The 23,643-nt window shown below is 40.1% G+C and overlaps 1 protein-coding gene across 4 annotated transcripts in view; it reads right to left on the reverse strand.

The window, feature by feature from the left end:
• Nucleotides 1-23,643, reverse strand: part of cobl (cordon-bleu WH2 repeat protein) — a 56,079-nt gene that overhangs the window by 1,745 nt on the left and 30,691 nt on the right. For 3 of the 4 annotated variants that reach the window (XM_059339414.1, XM_059339412.1, XM_059339413.1), the window contains 9 exons: nucleotides 13,467-14,055; nucleotides 10,067-10,225; nucleotides 5,997-6,318; nucleotides 4,432-4,550; nucleotides 3,629-3,820; nucleotides 1,849-3,461; nucleotides 1,524-1,757; nucleotides 1,184-1,300; nucleotides 141-455 (listed from right to left, as the gene is read on the reverse strand). In XM_059339414.1, the coding sequence (XP_059195397.1) occupies nucleotides 141-455; nucleotides 1,184-1,300; nucleotides 1,524-1,757; nucleotides 1,849-3,461; nucleotides 3,629-3,820; nucleotides 4,432-4,550; nucleotides 5,997-6,318; nucleotides 10,067-10,225; nucleotides 13,467-14,055 (3,660 nt within the window). The remainder of the gene's footprint in view (nucleotides 1-140; nucleotides 456-1,183; nucleotides 1,301-1,523; nucleotides 1,758-1,848; nucleotides 3,462-3,628; nucleotides 3,821-4,431; nucleotides 4,551-5,996; nucleotides 6,319-10,066; nucleotides 10,226-13,466; nucleotides 14,056-23,643) is intronic. The other variant, XM_059339415.1, reaches the window with a different exon arrangement.

Consider the following 23,643-nt stretch of genomic DNA (forward strand, 5'->3'; position numbering starts at 1 on the left):
GAAGCCAGTCACCTCTGATGTATTTTATCTGATGGGATGTGTATGATATTTAATATATAAGTTTAAGTCTGTCCTCATCAGTTCTGCAACAACTTTTACTCTGTGGTGGAAATAGATGCTGTATTTTTCTGTGTTAGTACCTTTTTTAGCCTCTCAGCAGCAGATCCAGAGCGAATGGCCTCCAGCATAGCCTCCCTTGCCAAGGCAGGGTTCACAGGGGCATTAGCACTTGGATGTGCCACAGTGCTAGGCTTACCCTGGGGCCAGACAGGGGGAGGAGGTGGAGGTGCAATTGCAGGTGTTGGTGGCGGTGGCGGCGGCGGCGGGGTAAAGACAGGAGAAGAAGTGCAAGTCAAAGAGGGAGGAGAGGGTGAGGGAGGAGGGCCTGCACCTCTCTCTTCCTCAGAAGTCTCTTTCTTGAACCTCTCAAGCTCATCAGCAGCCTCAGATTTGGTCTGCAGGACACAAAGAAGTGAGACAATGGTAACTCTAGACACAAAGGGACAGGCAGGAGGACATATGTGCATTTAAACACACACGAGGGCATCTACAATCAACCTCTGATACATATACAGAAATACTCTTTTCTGTTCTAATCTATTATAAAAATCTATTTTATGATTTTCACATTTATATAATTTCAGCCTATTTTTGTAACTCATACTTATGTGGCTTTATTGATTTTTCTACTTTTTTTTTTGTCAAAAGTTTTTGAGTCCGATTTAGTCATGCAGCATTCCAGAGATTCCACTTCTGGTAAGGAACCTCCAGAATACAACCGCAGATGTTTCAGCTCCAGCAGCACGTTTTCTGCCCCTTTCATTCCACATGGGTTCTTACATGACAGCAAACCGCAGCTCACAGTCCACACAGAGCGATGGAAATAGACACCCATGCTTGCATAACTTGGTTAATGCATGGTTCTGTGAGCTGCTAACTTGCTAACAATACAGACAAAAGGTTTAGCATTACTTCCTATTAAACATGCTTCTCATCCTATATATGTAATTGCAATAAGCACGTATGTGTTGGTTCTCTTTTAAGTGCAAAAAGACTAAGAGTAAACAGCAACACCAGGTCTTATTCAAGGAGGTTGGCAGCGGATAGTTTACTCGTTGTTAAAACTAAATAATTAATCATATTGTGAGTTAACAGGGCTAGGCTATAGCTAAGAGTATTTTACCTTCCTCAGCTTTCCGGAGCTGCTCGGTGCTCTAATGGCAGCCAGAAGAGCAGACCTCTCATTCTCCTCTTCAACATAAGCAGCTTTCTTCACGTTGCTGGGACCAGAAGTGGTTATCTTATAATGAAAAAAAAGTGGAAAATCAATATTCCTTTTTGTCATCCAGCCAAAACCATCATTAACACTCAGTCTTAATTGCAGAATGAAAAATATAGTGCATTTCTATTACTGGCAGAGGGGCAAATTGCTACCCCAAAGTTTTATTCCAGCTGGCATTATAGTCACTCTTTCCTTGTCATCCATCCATCTATCCATACATACTGTACTATGTTAAACTCACCTTCTTGAGCCTGTCTCTTCCTCCACCTGTCTGGATTGCCTCCATCAGGCTGCTATGCAGAGACGTGTCCTTATCGACTGATCTAGAGATCACTGGTCTGAACTTTTTAACTGGACCAAACAGTGTGACCGGCGGAGGCCCAGGGGTCACGACACTGTCTGTCACTGTGACAGAAGGTTGTGGTTTTGCATCAGGTGTTGGGTGGGTGGCTGTCTTGGTCGCATCCTTTGTGTTCTGAAGACAAGATGTGGAAGATTAAGTACATCTTTATCTACACTAACCACTTTCACGTAAAAAGTATTTTTATAAGACAAGGTTTACTCACACTTATCTGGTCTTGGGATATAGTCTTGGGGACTGTGGGTGGTTTGGCAGATGAGTGTAGAGTTCTGCTTTGTGCAGGGCTGGGGCTTCTGAGGCGTACGTGTTTAATAATTTCACTGTCATTATTGGCGATTGTGTTATTTTGGGTGGGGCCACTAGACTGAATGTGCCTAGTCTTTGCTGTTTCTGTTTCAAGCGTATTAGAGCTTCCTTTGGTGGATCCAACACAACTTCTAAATCCTCCCCTGTCCGGACTCACTTCTCCAAATTCTCTCTGGCTATCTGACATATACTCCGGGAAGCTCATAGACCTCTTTGGACCAGGTGTAAGCAATTTAAAAGCAGAGTGATTCTCCTTATTATCTGACATAGATGCCTGGGAAGATTGGTGTGGATTGATTTTTATGGACCGACCTGATCTCTGGAAACCAATCGTTTGTGAGTTCAAAGAAGCAGAGGAGTCAGGTACATTAGGGATTGGGTTGGGTTTAACTGGGGTCCTTGGGGTGTACTTAGTGATGGCAGACGCCACGTATTGGCTTGAGGTTCGCCTGGATGGTTTTAGGAAGGACAGGTCTCTTTTCAGGTCTGGGAGGATAGGAGGGGGAAGGGTAGGTTTAATGCTTGGCTGGTGAACATTTTTGGACACTGAAATCTTGCTCTCCACCTCTACTACCTCTTCTATTGCAACCGTAACAGCCATCACTGCTTCTTTAGCTTCTTCTTTAACCATCTCTTTAGGCTGTGCTCTCTCTGCAGGTTTATAAAATGAAGTTTGCATCGTGTTCAGATCCTCAGTATGACTGCTCTTCAAAGTAGTTACTGAGATTGCAATGGGAGTCATTTTCATGCTCTCCTTAGCCTTATCAACAAGATCTTTGCTGTGCGGCACAGGACTTTCTTGTCTCTCATTTGAGCTCCAAAAAGCTTTGGCTTTTCCAAGAAGAGGAGACCCCTCACTGGAATTTACTCCAGACTCTGATGAACCACCAACTTTGTTCTGAGAATGACTCCCTTTCACCATGTTTCCTTGATCATCAATCTTAATGGCACCGACAGTTAATTTGACAGCTGGTTCTCCCGTAGCAGCAGGAGTGACACAAGGTTTGGGAGGAACCACAGTGAAAGTTTTTAAACCAAAGCGTGATGTGACATTACGAGTTATTTTACCATGAGATGTGTTCGAGCTGGAGTTATTTTGGTAAACTCTGTGCATCTCTTGGTCTCTCTCTGCAGACATGGATTTCTGACTGGTTGGTGGAAGAACGGACTTCTTCTCTTGAAAAGACTGGGTATTACTTTTCTCAGGGTCAGCTTTGATCTCAGTGCTCTTGCTTTGTTTCTGCATGTCAACGTTAGACTTCACCGCTGATGTATTTTGTTTATTTTCTTTCACACTGTTGGTATCAGTGGTACTTATCTCTTTATTTTTTGTATCTAGCTTCTTTTCTTCTTTTTTATCAGCTATAGGCTTGTTCTTCTGTGACTTCCTATGCTGCTCAGGTTGAGACGGCTTAGCATTTGCACTGCTGCTCTTCTTACTGTCAGCTGCTGTACAAGCGTTATTGTTTTTGTTCTGTGGCTCCACACTGGACTGTTGACAAAAGCCTGGACCTGTGATAGAAAAAGAAATGGTCAGTAAAAGCGTTTTTTAACTGTATTGTATTGATACCACTGAGCTTGAATAAATGGACTACAAAGGCACAAATAGTCAACATCAAAAGCACTAAAGTTGCAGCTTCTGTATATTCTATTGGACGCATGTATATTGTTCTTCATACCTTTGTTGCCAGCAGATTCAGTCCTGGCTTGTGACTTTGTCTCATTTTCTACAATGTGACGTTCATAGTCCTCCAATACTTCATCTATGGCTGTGACTGGCACATCCATGTCCACTACAGACACTGGCACCTCATTACTGTCTGTGGACATGGTATAGGGGGTCTCCTTTGCTGAGACTATATCTATGTGATCTGGAAAAGTGGAACAGATCAAGGAATTAACACATAATACTTTGTGCACATTTTGATTTCGATTTTGAAGATTACCATGGTTATTACTTTGGAATAGTCATTTGTGCACAATGTGAAGTCATGTGTGAATCATTAAGCTTTATATATATCCTATTTTATATCAAACCACTGAATATTTATAGGTTTACTTCGGGTACAGTACAGGCCAAAAGTTTGGACACACCCATCTCATTCAATGCGTTTTTCTTTATTTTCATGACTATTTACATTGTAGATTCTCACTGAAGGCATCAAAACTATGAATAAACACATATGGAATTATGTACTTAACAAAAAAAGTGTGAAATAACTGAAAACATGTCATGTATTTTAGATTCCTCGAAGTAGCCACCCTTTGCTTACTAGAATATAAGACATGTTTTCAGTTATTTCACACTTTGTTGTGAAGTACATAATTCCACATGTGTTCATTAGTAGTTTTGATGAATTTACAATGTCAATAGTCATGAAAATAAAGGAAACGCATTGAATGAGAAGGTGTGTCCAAACTTTTGGCCTGTACTGTATATGACAAATGAGTGTGGACTGTGGCCCATGAAATGCTCCTGCACCTGCGAGGTCTGCTTCAAAATCTGCCAAAGTTTGATGGAGCTGGGCGGTGAGCTCTGGGTCATCTTCATAGCAGTCTTTTAACCGGCCTGACTTTGCCTGTGGGCTGATGTCCTTGTGCCTGAGGAAGGCACATAAAAAGGGGTCAAACACACATCTGCACAAATACACATGTATAAACACACGCAGAAACATTTGTAATGCATAAAAGAGACGTGTGCAGGAACAGCCAGTACTCTCCATGACTCCATCATGCTTATTAACAGTCACCACCTAACAGCTGTTATGAACTGCTTATTTGATGCTGTTGTTAAATCCAGCACCCTTCCTGTTACTAATCCACCACAGAAACCAAAAGGAAAAATGCAGTTCAGTCAGTATTTTGTGCTTGTTTAAAGTTGAATTTCATTTTTATTGGAGCTCGCCGGCATTAAAACATGTAGCTTTAAAGATATTATTACAACAGTTTAAATTTTTTTCTCTTCTTCAAGGGTTCAACAGAGCATTCTCATGACTTACTGGCATATTATCCATAACAAATTGCAACAAGAATGCCAAACCAAATAGAAATTGTCTTCTATGAAACTTGGATTGCTCTGCTTTTCTGAGAAAATCCGGTTTTAGTGCTTTCCTGGAATACTGAGTAGCCAGCAGCACCAGGCCAGGCCCTGGATTCAGAAAGAGTAAAAGCATTGATCCAGGATCCCTGGTCTGGGCACATTACCATACACATTTCACAACAACTTAAAAGGCGAAAGTGATCTGGGACAGCATTCATTTTCCAGAAAAAGCCTTTGAAAAAGGGGCTAACACATGGCAGAAAACTGCTTTCGGTTATTGCCGCTGGCACAGTTAAAACTGTGGAAAGACTTCTAAAATTAGCTGGGACTGTGATGGTTCACCCTTCAGATCGAAATTCAGGTGTAAAACAAATGCAAGAACTTAATCGTTTTTTAAGCAGGAATTAGTTATCGTCAATGGCTGGCTCACTGACAGTGAGGTGACTGGCACATGCATCAGTTTCCTGCCAGGAAACTAGGGTTTATGATGAATATAAAAATAAAAGATGACAGGAATGGGAAAGGTTTGAGTTAGGAGATGAGTAGGAGTCAGCAAAACGCAAATACTGGAGACATGAAGCCAGATGGATGAATGAATAAGATAGGCACTGTGAGTCATATTCTCTTGAGTCCAATTGTATTATTACGCCTCACCATCTAAAAAAACTTTTTTATCATCTTGATGGATATCACAAATTAGGTAAATACAGTTTTGCATAGCCTGTCTGGCTGCACCCATCATTATTTTGGGATAGGAGAAAATGCTACAGTTTGTTTGTAGTTCTTTAAACCAATCACAATCATCATCATCTTATTAGGCCGATGATGCAGTAAAGGTGCAGTAGAGGAGAATGCTGTCTGAAATAGGTGACAAATGGCAGGTTTATACCCACAGAGTACATCAGACTCGTCGATGCTTGTCAACTTCATTCCACTTTCCTCCCTCACTCTTGTTAACCCCTACTTCCATGCCTCCTCTTTCTGTAATTTCATGACTTTCTCTCTACCTGTGTCTTGATCCCCAGGTGGCACATCCCTCATCGCTGTCACTGGAATTGTCCCGCACTGGTCCCAGCAGCCTCTCTCCTCCGACTCCGCTACTAACATCAAGAGACAAACTCCCATCTGGCGATGTGGGTTGGGTGTCAGATGGAGAGCTGACTATGCCTGAGTCCTCGCCCTCTGCCATGCCCTCAGACGCAGCGTAACCCTGGTCGGGCAGGCTGCTGCCACCGCTGCTGCTGCCCAAGGACACAGTCTCCTCCTCGGGTATTCCAGTTTCTGGTTTCCGGCAACTGGCGGTGGCGCTGTGCATGGAGTGGAGCCAAGCTGGGAGAGGATAGAGATAAATCTTAGCGTCAGTATTTGGTGTTATCACTGCCCTTTAAGTGTGTTAGCAACTGTAAAAACTTCAACATCCAAATCAAAGGGTTATTTTTGGTGTGTTTGGGACTGAGAATATGCATCTATTGGGGTAGAAATAATATTATCAAATTTAGACATAAAAGAGGCCTTTTTACTCACGCCATGCATTAACTTCCAAATATTTTTAGGCCTCATTAATTTTTCCCAAATCCACAAACCTTAAGAGACTTTTGATACCTCGGAAACACTGAGAGCACAACAAATCATGAGTTGAGTTTGTTTGAAAAGTAGCACCGAATGAAGAGCGACAAGACGAGCAAGAGATGGAAGAAAGCAGAGGAAGTATTTACTTTAGTTTCGACATTCATTCTGACACCACACACACACACAAACCAAAAAACACAAGCCAAATATACAAACACAGGCCTGGAGCACAACCACTTGTGGCTTTATAAAACAGCTTTAATGATGTGTGGGTGGACTTACTGTAAACAAACCCTTTTAATTAGATTTTTACAGTACTGTTTTAGGTTTCAGTGAAAGATAGTATTGCTTCATACCCTCTCATCTCTGTTGAACAGTCATGCTCTGGTCAGTCCTGCGGGTTCTGGAGAACTTATTTAGTCTGTTACTGATCTCATTGAACTCTAGGCCAAGAGAATAAAAATCAATGTACCATTTGTTGGGTTTTCAGCAGCCCAGCCAGCATGCACAGCACTGGGAACTCAACAGCAGATTCTTTAAAATGACTTTAACAGTGAGTGACCTTGTTTATAATACCAGGTGTCTGTGAGTGTGTGCATGCATTTGGGCATGCATTATGCTCCAATATGTCTTCTTATGTGTGTGTGTGTGTGTGTGTGTGTGTGTGTGTGTGTGTGTGTGTGTGTGTGTGTGTGTACTGGGCCTGTCAGTTTTGGGCCTGGTCCTAATGGTGTGGAGAGAACAGTCAGTTCCAGAAGACGTGGTGATGACTCACAAGGCTGTCCTCCCAGCTCCTTCCCAGCAACAGCTTAGTCATGCCAGCTACAGCCACAATCAGCACACACACACACACACACACGCACACACACCACACACACACACACACACACATGCACATACAAGTGCATGTATACACACACTTTGTTATACTCTCCATACACACATATATGCTTGTATTACAAACAGACACACTCATAGCTCTCAAACTTGCACCGCAATATGACCTTAGACACATGCGTCAATAAAAAGCCAAACAAAAAGTGTGCCAGGCTAATCAATACTGTGACGTGTTACTTGTCAAAATCTCACAATAGCAATCCATGCAGAATCCCAAACCATGAAAGTCCTTGAATCTTCATCCAGTCTTCAACTGTTTAATTGAAAATGTCCTTCAAACATATATTTTGGCTTTACAGTTAAGTGCTTGTTCTTTAATACAACTCTACAGGCTTAACACTTTTCACATCCCCTAACTCAGTGGCTTAGAACTTGCAGAGCACAGATCATATTTTACATACATAGCTGATTAGATTCTGTTAAACCACAACAGCTGCATTCATTGCAACAGAACAAGTCATCTAATGGCTCTATTCCCTTAACATAGTCACCACACTTAAAGAGATTTTTTTTTACATGTGTCTAATCACATATTGCTCAAAATAATTCTTGTTTATGATACAATCTTCCCTTATAGCAACTACATGGTACTTTCATTTTTTAGAGTAGTGCTTGGCTAGTGCATACGATTTGGTTGGAAGCACAGCTGTTTGCTGGATGCATAGTTATGAGGTAATGTATCTATTTGTGTCTAGGTAAGATTAATATCTGTAATATGACGATGATGAAACAAAGTAAACTATAATTCTCGCTGATGTTCTCATTTGTGTATGTAGGTCGTATAAAGGCATCAGTTTCAGACTATTTCATTACCACCTAAACTCCTTATAGTTGCTTTAAAGCCAGGTTTCTTGCAGTTTTTCAGCCAAAGATCCAAATGATACACTTTTTCTCTGGACCACAAACAATTAACACATTTTTCATATAGGATGTCACAGGATCCCTACCATCATTTAGAAACAAACTATGAAGCATTTATGCTACAGGCCATCATCAAAATAATAACAAAAGTTCTACAGCAAATTATTGTGCTGTTTCATTCTCTTTTCTAAGTAGACTGTTATGAGCTCTCCTTGGGAAGAGGTCTTGGATTTCATACACTAATCTTTAAAATACATGAGGCACCACTACCTAAAAGCAACATGTCACTGATAGATCACCCTTTCCACAATATTGCCAAAGGCAACATGGATTCAGGTGTCAAATTTCTAAACCAAGCCACAACACCGAGCTCAGAGAGAGAAACATACGCTGTCCAACTATTGATCTGAAGATATCACATCACCAAAATATTGGCTGATAAATATCACATGTCCTTGCCCCTCATTTAAACATGTCACTCATCAATCACGCTGTAACAGATACGTCCAGGGTTTAGCTCATCTGTCATTCTATAGTCCTCTGACCACATTCTGTGTGTCCAATTTTAACTCAGCTCTGATCTCATGCATAATCAATAATAAGCAGCAGATCAAGATGAAAATACAAAACCACCAATAGTATATACATACATTTATAAAAAAAAAGAAAGAAAGAAAGGAAGAAAGGAAGAAAGGAAGGAAGGGAGGAAGGAAGGAAGGAAGGGAGGAAGGAAGAAAGAAAGAAAGAAAGAAAGAAAGAAAGAAAGAAAGACTTTAAGAGTGAAATTTGCTTTCACTTGCAGCATTTTGTGTACTAAACAAACCATCAAACCATCACAAGTGTCTTCAGTGAGGCATTGTGACACCATGTAAAAGCAAGTAAGTAAGTGAATTGTGAAAGTAATGTGACTTTGACAACATATATATATATAAGAGTATAGAAGGAACAGTAGAACATTTCTTAAAAGAATGAGAGGAGGATGGTGAACATCAGAGGGAGGTCCAGCAGAAATAAGAAGAAGCGAAGGGAACTGATTGTATTGGAGGATGATGGGAGGGTCAAGCCAGAGAGAGACTTCAGGGATGCTTGGAGCGCAGACGCACAGGCCCACAGCAGTACACTACAAGGCAGGGTGCGGGGTGGGGGGTAAAGAAAAGAACAGATGAGATTTGAGATGAATAGATCAAGAGCATTGCACTTGGCTGGGATATAGATTAAAAAAAACAGCATATATCTAGAAGTAAAGTCAAGAAAGAAATTGAGGACAACACAATGATGTTGTGGTCATTTGGAGAACAGATACAGAAACATAAGGAGGGCTGCATACAGCATCACTTAACAATGTCTTCCATTATGCATCAGATACCCCCATGTACTGTATAAATGCAACAGAATAAGGCACTCCAGTTGATTGGTGTTGACCTCAGCCCTGACCTTTTGGACCTGAAGAAATAACAGGGCTTAGAGGTTGACATTTATAGATATGAAGCACCTTGACCTCACATGGACCCAGTATCACTTAACAACTCGGTCGCTGATGGGAAAGATGGAAAGCATGTGACAGGACAGAGTGCAGTATTCACATACACACACATGCGGACAAAAAGGTTTGGCAATATAGGATAGTTGCAAAACATGAAACTCTGATTGGAACAAATGAAATAAAGGGTAGACCAGCAGAGCAGCTTCTAGGAAAGAAAAGAAAGAACAAGAGTGAAGGAAAGGGAGAGGTAGGCCATCTGGAACGTACACTGGGGAGCTACTTCCTCCGCCTCCACTGGACTCTGCAGGGAGCTGCTTTCTGTGGGCTCAATGGGAGGGGAAGGCAGGGTAGGGGGTAAGTCAAGCTGTGTTGGCTCCTGGGACGGGGATCGACGAGGTTTGGGTGGCGCTGGTCGATCAGCAGTTCCTGTAGGAGAAACAGCATGCAAACAGGGCACGCGCTGGTGGTCATGTTTGTGATAAAATGGGGAATGTGACACAAACATTTTACATGCAGACTTCCTATCAAAGTGAAAGTAGCACAGAAAAGCTTCATGTAATCATCAAGATCTTTGTTTTTTATTTATCCTGGCAGCGTCTTCGCTTCTGTGTTTTTGTGCTCCACTTCTTAGAGACTGCTTGTTATTCAAACAGTGTCTTTTTTTTAATCCTTAGTCTGAGATTGTGTGGGCACAACTCTTTTCTTTGTCTGCTGATCCATGGAGGTTATCATTGTTAAAATACTGTAAGCTACTCTTTTGTTAACAGAATATTAATTTTAAGGTTTTTGCCTTTGCTCCTGTGGAATTTCATAATTAACTTGACTACTGTATGTAATGAAGGGGCCCAACCTGGGCAACAAGGGTCTGTTGAGTATCAGATGAAGTTTCAACAAAAGTGACAGCTACCACAGGTTTGTAGCTACCTTTCAGTTCAGGAAAATCCTGTTTCCCATAAACACTTGAATAACAATAAATGGGGTCCAGAAGCTGTACTGTTGTTTTATTGCTTTGCTGCACACTCATGCCACTGTGGCTTTTAACATTTTCTTCCAACTTAATTAATGAAATTGTAAAAAATCTATATGGATGAGTGCAACATCCAAACTGCAAGAGGCGGAATACTTGTTAATGGGGAAATATGTGTATGAATTAAGTATTGTGTTTTGCAAAATGTTCTGGCCTAAAATTCTATTCTTCAGACAGACTAGAGATTAGATTATTAGATATGTTTTCCAAAATCATGCAGCCTAAATGTAATCACTAACAAATACTTGTGAAATGTGAGGTCTTTTAGGAATCTGAGTCATTATGACATTTAGAATTCATCAGACATAACTGCCAGTTTAACACTTTGAAACTGGATGATAAAGATAAAAATCAAATCAAATACTGTCGCCAGAGGCAGAATAGCTTCCAGTTGATAGAAAGTAGCACTATGTTGATAATCAGATGTTTCATATTATTATTACCCAAAGGTTAAATCCCATTTTCTTTTGCATTTAATAGTATTCCCATACTCTAACATTTCCTTGCCATTTCATGCCAACAAAGGGAACCAATTGACTTCCGATTAATAAAAACAATGTGGCTGCTAATTTTGAAAAAAGCAAGAGTACAGATATGCGAACTATGATACACAAAGCACTGGAGACAGGTGATGCTAATACAAGTGTGGACTGATGAATGGCACAAAGTCAATCTGGATAACATATTGGGTTGCAGGGGCAAAAGCACAATTACTGTAAAACAGCAGAGTTGAAATATAGCTACCTAAATGTCCTTATAAGACTAGTGATGCATCAGCGCGCTGTGTCTTAGTCAGCAGGTGCTGTCGGCGTGCTACTTTATCTGTTTACTCTGCTGTTGACAATAGGAAGGAACTGAAACAGCATACAGGGCTGAGATGATAAACAACACCATCATAACCATGACAGCTTCTGGGATACACACACACACACACACACACACACACACTAAAATGACTGAATCCTATTTTCCTGTCCATAAAAGCTAAAAAAAAAAAATACCCTGATTCTTATTTTCCTTGATTTCAGTTTTTTTCCCTCATATTACCGTTATTGTGGTCTCATACTCTATGCATCTCAAGAAGAAAGGCCTAAATAAGCCGGACAGACATACACAGCACTGATGCATTTGGTGCTCCATTAAATAACCGTATGATAAATGTGGACGCAGTCTCAAAAACACAAGTACTATATCACTTTGTCAATATCAACCGGTGGAGGCTGTTGGCTAGATTTAAAAGGGAACCACTAATTTACATTTAACCAGCCTGATCTCTTTGCTTCAAGCTGCAGCTGCAGTGAAAAGAACATTTATGCATTATCAGGCCCTAGAAGAAGCAATGGTATAAAACCAAGATTTAAATAAAAACTTGAGTGAATCTATATTAAAGACTAATTTATCTCTGCCTATACTGTACAAGCACAAGGGCACCACCCTATACCGTATATGCAGAGTGTATTTTTTGTGTGTACCAGCTATTTATTCACTGCCAAATATGAACTGTTTGTGTATAACAAAGTGCAGTTGTCAGGATACACTAAAGAACATCTAGTTTATAGTCACTGCTTTTGAGAAGTTGGGAAAAATGTGGCTTTGGGAATACAACTATTGTTCAACAAAAAACATATTTTATTATTACTGAAGTAAATATTTTCTAACATATTTTAGAGGGAAAGACAGAAGACTGAAAATAGTGATAGAGTCAAAGCAAAAGAGAAAAGAGAAGGGGTTTGCACTGTCAGCAGTGTCAGGAGAAAGAAAAAAGAGAAGAAGCTAGGTCTATAAATGCATTAATGATCCTCCTTCTATCCTGACTAATGCAATAACCTCCTCATACTTCATCCTTTCTCTTGCTTTCATCTGCCTGTCCATCGCTCTCCTCTCCTTAAACCCGTCTAGTCCCCTTGTTTCTACCGTGATACGCTGTCATCCCCACTGCCAAAACCTTCCCATGCTCCTTTTTTTGAACTCCGGTAGCCTCACCTTTCTCATCCCTTTTTCTGAGGTCTACGGCTCTCTCATCTCTGCCCCTGTCAGACACGACAGCCCTCTGCTGCGATCTCACTTTGCTACGGAGAGAGATCTAGGTTCTACAGAGATCAATATAAGGCCAGCTTAAGTTCAAGTAGATCCTGTTTAAACCTATGATGGATTCGTCTGTCTTTGTATTTGCCAGCTTTGAAGGTTTGTGTGAGTGGCTGCATACATTTGAGAGAGAGAGGAATACAGAAGACGTCTGAGAAAGAGGGAATAAGAAAGAAAGATAACAAGAATGTGAGGGATTGATAAGTGCAGACGAGAAGGCGAGAAACAAAGACTGTACTGTCTCATAGGCTATGATGAAAACCAGCTCCACTGGTTCCTGTACTTCAGCCATGACGTGCACACAGGTAATGTACGTCATTCTTGACAGTTAAAGTTTCATACGTGTGACAGCTCATTTCTCCAGGGCAGAAATTCAGTTACTTTCTAGGTACAGAATGTCTGCAGGCAATCTTTGACTGTTTTACTTGCATAACATAGAGAGACAGTGTTTACCATCATTGTAATCAGCAGCCAAGTTCATTTTCAGTGCAACTACATCTGTGTCAGTGTCGGTGCTAGTTTTCCATTATTTTATACAATTTTATTGATATTTACCCATTGCGCTGTGTCTGTTGTTGTCAACGTCATCCAGTTTCAGGTTTAAGGCCGACTCAGTCTCCGACCTGGAGCTGCTGGACGAGGTCGCCTCTTGATTTAATTTGGCAGCTGTCCTGCTGGCCTTTTCCGATTCCTCCACCCTGCTGTTGGAGCTTTTTTGCTCCTGCACAGACCCGCTTGCAGTGCTGCTGGTGAGGGTGCTGCAGTAGGAAGCGGCCTGGTCTAGGTCTGAGTCGTCAAGGCTGTGGCTGAGTTCAGAGCTGGAATCCTGGACAGCCAGGCTGTCGTTGGTGCTGCTGCTCGGGGTCGGGGAGCTGGGGGTTGGGGTGGCAGGGCACACAGGTGGAGGTTGTACAGCTGTTTTCAAGGGGACTGGTTTTACTGTTTGCATTACCACAGTAGTAGCAGAGACAGTGGCTGACTGTGCCACATTGCTACGGAAGGCTGGGGTCGGTGTTTCAGCAGCGTGGCTATCAGGGGTGGGAGCAGCGGAGGTTAAAGTGTCGTCAGGGCCTTGGGAGGAAGATGTTGGGGTGGGAGGCGGAGCTGGAGCCTTTCTTTTCCTCTGCTGGCTTTCTGAGCCCATCTGATAGAAAAAAAAAGAAAAAGGAAAGGAGACAGTAGAAAGTTAATTCATATGAGCACCTTGGGCGTGCGTGTATGTGTGTGTGTGTGTGTGGTCTATCCATAAATCAACCTGTCTACCAGAACTGAAGTAGATTTTATTACTGAGTAATTAAATCAAGTGGAGTTCTGGCAGGCGTCTGAGTTTTTGAATCCAACATTCCTTTTAAATTATCCTACAACTAGACATATGCAGTGATGCAGTGTTATTGTGTTAGTACATATTTATACTGAGTATTTTACTGTGGTGTTTTTCATAATATTTCAAGGGGACATCAACCATTACTCAAATGTAATGCTGTCTTGCTAAATTACTCGTAATTCTGAATCGCTGACCACTTCAAGGGGCGAATCGACGGCCCAGTAACATTTCAGTTAAAAGCAAAATGATGTAATTTCTTCCATGTGTGCAAACACAAAACAAACACATTAAGAATATCTGTCTTGTCATGTTGTTCTCATTCTCCAACACTCTGCCAATTCAGTTCAAACATGATTATTGGCAAGATGGAACTTGAGTAAATTAGGCAAGAAGTCAATGATAGGGAAAAAATAAAATGACATCAAGTGACATTCTGTCGAATCAAGTGGTCCAACAGGAATCTCTTAATGGGTGTTTCACAACATTAAGGCTGTTAGTGATAGAAAAAAAAACCCCAGAATAACTTGTTTGGATAAAAGCTTGCAGGAGAAGAAGCTAAAGGAGGAAATAGAGAGAGAAACAAAAAAAGGGGTAGACAGGATAAAACTGAATCATCAACAAACTAACAAGTGTTTTATTGTTTCATAGGGAGATGAGACCATTCACACCTGTGTGTGCAAGATGATGACACTTTCTATGAAGTCTATTTTCTAAGAATCAATTTGGAAGTGGTGCAGACAGGTTTCAACAGTAGATGTCCTTATTTCTAAGAAAGCCCTGTTGCTGCTGCTGAGATCAACTGAAACTTAGCAGAGAACATGCCCAGAGCTGCATGTAGCGTTGCATCATGCAGCAGTTCAAGAGAAGGATCAGGCCACCTTGCGTTTCTGCAAGCGAACTGGGTTCACACATGTGAACTCAATGAACTCATGGCATGCTATGGAAATCCAAATGGCCCCCCAACTGGTTGTCTTTCTCTTCCTTGGTCTCCCGCTTCTCTCCCTCTCTGGCATTCATACATACATGAATACAGACATACCAATGGATGTGGGCCAAAGTTGAAGCTGAAATGGATGACTGACTTGCCTATGAAGATGGATGTGTGTGTGTGTGTGTGTGTGTGTGTGTGTGTGTGTATGCGTGCGTGCATGCATGCATGTGTGTGAGTATGTTTATGTGTGTGTTCCCTGCAGAGTGAAATATAAGACTGCAGCCAAGCCCTGCTTTGAAAAGAAGAGAGCTGTGGCTGCAACACAAATGCACATTCTTCTATGTGACCATATGTGCTCATATACTCTCTCACATATGCACATAATTGCACATACATGAAAAGGAACAGTGTATCTCATATCTGAGGCTGAGCCTGGTTGTATGGATTAGGGAGTTGTTAAGGGTTGCAGGGTTAAGTGTGTGTTGCTCTCATGTTCTTTATTGGCGCCATGACTGGAAACGCAGCATGTACTTAAGATTGTTAAAGGCTGAATCCAAGTCTCAAGACTCAGTAGTACACCACATTCAAGATCACACTATACATTAAGTTAAGCTGACTATTTAATATGAATATGTTTACACTGTGTTTATGTGTGTTGTTTACTGTTTTTACATGTGAAGCAGTTTGTTTATGTGATACAGAGGATAACGGCTTTAGATCATCGAGTATGGATGGTCTTTCCAAAGTTTGAGAAGAAATACTTCTTTTTTAAACAGCTTATATTGCTGCAAGCCAGAGGCAGGATCTGGGCATTTTTTCTCAAGTCAACTTAATGTCATGACATCACAAGTCAAGTCACAACAAAGTGCGGAGTAGCCAAAGTGTCAAGTGGATTCTCAAGTCCTGACACCCTAAGTACAATCAAGTCATGTTGCATTAAATACAAACCCGGAACTCATCGGCTATCACCCTGACAACTATTTATCTTCATATAATCTAACAAAAAAAACACAATCAACAAGTCATCAGAAGTCTATTTATTTCTGATGATTAACAAAGGATGCAGGGACATAATCAGCTGATTATCTGACATCTTTGTTTTCAAATCACAGTGATTTTGTTTGCTCTACAGGAACTCCACTTACAAAAGCAAAATAAGGAATGTGATGATAACTATGTAAAGATTTCCTCTTTGTGTTTTTCTCTTATAAATGTAGCTTGGACTGAAACTCCTTAGATCTTCTGGGACAGGGATAACACCTGTATTTTTACATTATGCTGACTAATGCACTGGCATTACTAAACTAAAATGTAGTGGAGAGAATGAAACAAAAGCATTGCACACATATTTTTGGTCAATTTAACATGCAACCAGTCAGGAGGACAGAGCACTACATCCTGAACAAGCAGTTATCCAACAACAGAGATTTTTCTCCTCTTGTTTGGTTTCACATACGATTTGATTAAAGAACGATTGGGAAACAATATGCAGACATTGGGTATATTTTAAAGGGAATATGCCTTCACACAAAAGCACAAAGAGGGCCATGCAAGGACAGTCTGGTGTGTCCATTAAATTTTCCACTCTATGGTTTGAGAGGCAAAGGGCCCCATGTTGGAGCATGTTGATCAGATAGGGCCACCCATGGAGGCTTCAACCTGGTGGCGTGACCATTCATCAGTTGTTTTGAAGGACTCTTGATGGGTGAGGGGCTTTGTTACAGGGCAACATTACAGCGCTAATGTGGAATGTGAAATGGAGTATGTGTGTGAACAAGAGAGGGTTAAACTGTATATGTGTGTGCTTGTGCATGCACAAGAACATTCATATAACATGCATGTGTGTGTGCAGATGTGTGTATGTATGTGCGTGTCAGAGATAATAATAGTGGTTGAACTGTCTATACACAGGGGGCAAAGAGGTCAAAAACATCCTAACAGTAGGCTGGAAGACAGTTAGCGTGTGTTAGGGTTATTGTGTGTGTGGGTGTGTGTTATAATGAACATGTGTGGTATTATGTATCATGAAAGGAGTTTTATGTTAAAAGTCTTAACAATGTGTGTGTGAAAGGGGGGCGTCGAAGAGGCTAGCTAAGGATAAGGAGACACATGGCTGACCCAGTTCTATTGTCGTCTACTTTGTCCTACTAACCCACTGAAATTAAGTGTTTTCTTCCCCTTTTCCATACATTTACATTAATCTTCATATACATGGTGTGTTTTGAGGACAAAGAGATCAGAGTAGAGTGACATAGTAGCTGTACTAAGTTCTCACATTTAATGTTTATAATGTTTCCTTGGCTAATGTTTTAAATGATGAATCAACCATGAAACCAAATGAAAAAAAGGTAATTACAGAGCAATTATATGTCATGTAGATAATAACTGATTGCTTTCTAATTATAATCATCAAACTATCAGTGATAACCTCTCAAAAATTGCAATAGACCTTGATTATTTGTCTGCTGTAAATCCACACGTTTTCAGGAATCCTAACACACACACACACACACGCACACACACACACACACACACACACACACACACGCACGCACACACACACACACACACATTCATTTCATTTGTTTGTCCCATCTGTCCTGGCTGGTTTAATACACAAGATGTTGTGACAGCTTCAAGTGCAAACAGATCCTGTCCTACATAGGCAGCATGGCAGGGTGACATGTCCCCCTATTCCAGGCCCCCAACTCACACTTTGACAATCTTCAAGGTCAGTGCGTAAGAATAGAAAGCTTATAGTGGCTACCTAATACAATTCAGTCACCATAACCACAAGACCAGGCAGCCATACAGTACACTAGACATGTCCTACATTATAATGAATGGTATTTTGGCATTTTGGTATTTTGGTATTTTGTATTACAGCAAAAGAGTGAATAAGGTAAAAGCATTACATAATTAAACATAATTACACTCTCATAAATCTGATGTAATTGTCTCATATTTGCCTGTTTAATTGACTATTTTGTTTTCCATGCAAATCCTATTTATATTCAGACTAAGATCAGAATATAACATGGAGCTAACACTATAAGGACCGCATCAACATTCATAATGCTTCATGACTGCACTGATAAGCAGACGTAATGCTTTCTGATGCACTTTATCAACAGGCATAAAATATTATAGTTTTGACTTGTTATCTAATCATTATAATATTATTAATTATACAATGCACATAATTACATGTAACGTTTTCCAACTTGGTTACTTTCATCCTATAGTAAAAAATAAAGCTTGACAAAATGTATTTTTCTTTTTCTTACTTTTTATGATGAACAGGATTCTTACACTTAAATGCAGTGCAAAAAAAAAAGTTTAGTTCCTGCAAAATATGTAGCGAAATGCAATGGAGCCATGATGTGGCAAACGGCGAAACATCATTCTTTACATTCTTAAAAACCTCCAATGACGTCTCAAATCAAGAACACCCAGGTTACCTCCCTTCTTTGTGTTTTTGCACTGTTTTTTTTAACTTATACCCTTCCTTGTTTTGCACCAGTCGACAAGTGTTGTAAAAGAGACAAAAACAGAGGATGTGCAGCAAAAGAAAAGCTCACATCAAGGGGGAACAAAAAATGGAAAGAAATAAAGACAGATGGATAGCAAAACAAATAAGAAACAGAGGCAAAGAAAGAAAAACCCTTACAGGAACGCTCATTACCGAACACAGATCCAGAAGCAACTTGTGTTTTGTCTAGGCTGATTGAACCAGAGCTGTGCATTAGAGCAGATTAAAGTTAGCTACCGTTGTAGACAATTACGGAACTGATGGATGACTGTGAAAAACAAGCCTCCCTCTGCTGCCAACTCTCTACTTTCACAGAGTGACAGATCATCAGGAAGAAAAAACGTAGCCAGCTCGATCAATCAACGAGCCACACAGGCACAGGCAGGAATGCAGCACATACAAAAACAAATTCATGTTACACAGGAAACTGTGGGGACAGTACTGGGAACAAAGCTCCGACTGGCATATTAACACATGCACATAACTGAATACATGCATACACATATGCATATACATGACACAAAAACAGTTTCGACCAAGCAGAAAGCTTATTGAGGAAAATGCTAAAACCAGTTCTGGCTCACACATTACTCCAAACTACCATAATTAAGATCTGATCAGCAATCGCATTATGTTGGGCAATCCTTTGTCAGATCTGACAGCTGGATTTCTCTTGAGATATTTAATCTCACACAGTTGCAACGCTGCGCACAGTTGTGCAACTGCTACTATGGTTCACTTGAGTTCTTCCAACTAAGAGACAATCATCAAATTTTAATCCCCACATCAGGGTTCATTTGTCTCAGCAAACAGATGTCATGACATGACTTTCTCTCAATATTTTTCCTCTCTTCTCTGGCTCGTATCACCCTTCCCTGCAATACGTTTCACAAGAAACTCTGTTGTGTAGAAAATGATTTTGTATTGTACTGACTGGCTACATTATTAAAGAATGTACGTTTTTTTCCAGGTCTACATACATGTAATGCCACTTATTACTAAATCTCTTAAAGGGATATTGGTTAGTTATTAATCCGGTGAGTAATAAATTAGTTTAAATGACATATGGGAGCAAGGAAGTGTAATAAAAATGCATCTGTATTTAGCAATAGGTTTAGAACTATAGTTTATAGTAACTCTAGTTTATAGCATGTGCAAATGTTTCTAGACTGTATAAAACTTGTAGGTTTTAGTCACTATGGGACCTTAAGGCTCTAGTTCTGCATTCACTATCATGTGTTTTAGTCAAAATGGGACCATTATTTACAAAATAAACATCATGCTGTATTTAAAAAGACTTGAAACCAGCTGTTGAGACCATAAACTGATTATTAGAATGTTAACTGAGGTGAGAAGTATGCTAATTTTCTCATAGAGTCTATGCAATGGGATTGTTTTTTTTTGCAATGAGAAAATAATGCATGTTTAAGGCACTTCTGCATTGGCTTCTTTTTTCAGGCTTGGAGGTTGCAGATTGACTACAACTGATCTCAGTACCTTTTCACCTTCTCCTCTTTAATGCTGCTCGCCCTGTGTTGAACTTTTCCCCTGTCGTGTCCTCCGACTGCAAGGTAAGGGGGGTGCAAATGGCATGCCAAGCAGATTTCATGCTGTACTGCATTTGGGAAATATAATCCCACCGCTTATACATTGTTAATTTTGCACAACCCAAATACACACACCTTTACAAGTCCTGATGCTGCCTTACTTTGACTCTCCGTGACCCTATAAAGTCACTCAGTTTCTCTCTTTTGCTCTGTATCCTGTCTCTCATTCTATGCTTCAGTACTTCTGTCTTTATCTTTCAGTTTCCCTGCACACACAACACACATGGGCACAAATGCACTTACTCAAGAAGCACCTTCTGTTACTGAGCAGTGAAGCAGAAAGCTCAGAAATTCTCTGAACTCCTTTATCACAAGAAGCAATGTAGACATGGCTTGCTTTCCAAACCACAATAACAGATTGCCTATCACTGCTGGAAAAAAAGAAGCCAAAAACAACGTTGGGTTTCTCTGAACTCAATGTTCCAAAACATAATTTAAGTCCGTGCTGCTCTCATAAGGACAGACACAGATTGTTGACTGTTAAGGTGAAGAAACAAAACGGTAAACTTCTCTGACTCCTTGGCGACTTCAGCATGTAAAAACACCTGATTCTCCTACAGTTGAAGATGGCTTTATACTCTTCCTGGATGATGCGTTATCTGTTTTTAGTGCTGTTGCTATTCTCATTCTCACTACTGCATATAGCAACATTTCCCTTTAAAAAAAAGGGTCAAATATCTACTTTTATTACTGTAAATGAAACAAACAGAGCTGTTCTTGTTTCAACACGCTGACATCCATCCATATTGTGTAAAGAATTATATAACTAGAATTTATGAAAGACAACATACAATACAAAAAGTTATAAATAGCAAAACCCCTAAATTCACCATGGGTGATAGAAACAGAGTTTGTTAATCTTACTCTAAAATGCAGCCCTGAATATGACCAATGTTTCCACAGTCCACCAAAAGAGATTCTGGCCCGCTTAATTTTGTCGATGATGTTAATCTATGTTCCTACTATGATTTAAATGAGAACCCTTACTGATCTCTTACTGCCTCTTCAAAGTCTATTTGAGCATTTAGCTTCGTTATAACAATCTCATCATCCTTATAGCTTATATTATGATGTCAATGTCTATTACTGTGTCTTGTAAATCACAATTAGTTGACCACCTAAGCTCGTTCGGCTCAGAGGGAGGTCTATAATGAGGACAGCCATCATAGAGAGCTGTCCTCATGTGACCTGGTATCATGTGCCTAATCTTCCTCTATGTCAAACACACACACACACACACACACACACACACACACACGCACACACACACTCACACTCAAACTGTATATACAGGTGGGGTCACACAAATCATATTGCAGCTGAATTTTAGTGCTTGAAAAAATCTGAGTCAGCAAAGCTGCCATAAAGAATAGAACAAAACACATTGCCAGGCAGAATGGCCCACTTCAAGCCCATGAATTATATATATTATATTTTAAACCTGTATCGTGACATCTATTCTCCTGAAGCTCGAACTTTTTGAAGATGATGCACACCTCTACTTACAAGCAAAATGTTTCCTAGCGTAGCTTCATACTGCCTCTGGCAGCTACAATGCCAAATTTCCTGTAAATGTAAAAGTTCAACTTGGATTTTAGTAGTGATTTGATTTGATTTAATTTGACATGTACAACTGTTCCACAGATCCAAATCATGCAGAGCCCTTTAATGTCAATGCCCCTAAGAAACTATCCTGACACGACCTGGCTGCTGCTCCCTACTCCCTTCACTGTCATGACACCAAATCCTTTTTAATGACATTCAGAAAACAATCACAGGACAGACATGCTGCTAATCTTTGAACACCTCACACCTCTGTGGTGGCCTTCAGATGACACTGGCTAATCGCATCTACCCTCCTTATGAAACCAGCATTAACCATTTAAACATTCTGTTCAGTAATTCAGCAATCAATATGCACTGTAAAAAATGTTTGTTTAAATTACAGTAAAAAACTGTCAAATTGCATCAGAAATAGGTCGTAAAATTAAACATTGTACATCACCGTAGTAGATACTTTTAATTACTGTAAATCAAACAATAGTATAAAACTTTAAATTCTACCGCCATAAACTGTAGAAAACACACAGTTTTGCTGTAAAAATATAACATTTTCATGTAAAGTTAATGGAGAAATACCATGATGAAACAATTATCCTAAAAGTAATGGGAATATTCAGTATAAATTACAGTTTTTGCTGATATTTACATTAACATACGCTCACTGTATTTTTACGGTGATGTTCTGGCAACCACAGCTGCCGGTATTTTACCGTGAATTAAACAGATTTTTTTTTACAGTGTGTGCGAATGTGAACTTTTAACAGACTTGTTGCTTTTCTCTTATTATTGATTAAGTTACACATGTCTGGAAAACTGTGTCACTTGTTGACCTAAGGCTGGACTGTTGATAAAACCAGCTGAACATCCACAGCCTGTCCTAAACCGCTCAGAAAATAACCCTGGAAAACAGAGAGTTGAAACACGAGAGGTGTCTGGCACCACAGTATGACCTTGCAATGTGTGGACGTGCATGAATAAACATGAGACTTTGTGTTCAGACGGGGTAATAGTTCAGAGAAGACATAAGATCGAGATGGAGAAATCTATTATTAGACCAGTCATCAAGTCCTCAGATGACCTTGGCAACTCCTGTTCTGTGAAGCTGCCCTTGTGACTCCCAGTAGTGTCTCAGTATTTTGGCTCTGGTGTTTGTCATAACTCATAATTTGACTGGTGGACAGATACATTACTGTCTCCCTCTGCACTGCTACCATTTGCAACAACTAAAACAATTGATGAGGCCACAAGGAGCTTCTTAATAGTCAGAATGCAGTGCAAGAAGACAAGAACAAACTTAAAACGTCTATGATTACGTTTAAATTAATTCTATGAAAGAAGACCACATTCAGAAGTTGATAAAATCAAAACTAGCAATATTAAAGTGGTCCACTGGTATTAACATAATTGTTAATGTCCCATAATAAACTTAAGTGGACAGAAAATGTAATATTTTGGATTCGCTGAACTCTGTTTAGTTAAAGGGGCCACATATTGTGCTACTCTTCAGGTTTTTACTTGAAGTTGGGGTTTCTACTAGAACAAGGTTTAATATTTACATCTATGGCCACACTGTTTTATCATTTCTCATGAGAAGGAGACTGTGTGTCTAAGTGAAATCTAAATAAAGGTTGAATTTATGAAAAGTCCCCCTTGTGCGAGCCTTCACCAATGCAATGTTACAGTTCCACAAACATCCAGTTTCATCCAGACTTTCAATGCTCATGACTATCCTTTTTAAGAACGAGAGACATTGTGAATCAGATCATCCAGGCTTT

The sequence above is a fragment of the Centropristis striata genome, chromosome 8 (genome assembly GCF_030273125.1).
Source record: "Centropristis striata isolate RG_2023a ecotype Rhode Island chromosome 8, C.striata_1.0, whole genome shotgun sequence".
NCBI lineage: Eukaryota > Metazoa > Chordata > Actinopteri > Perciformes > Serranidae > Centropristis > Centropristis striata.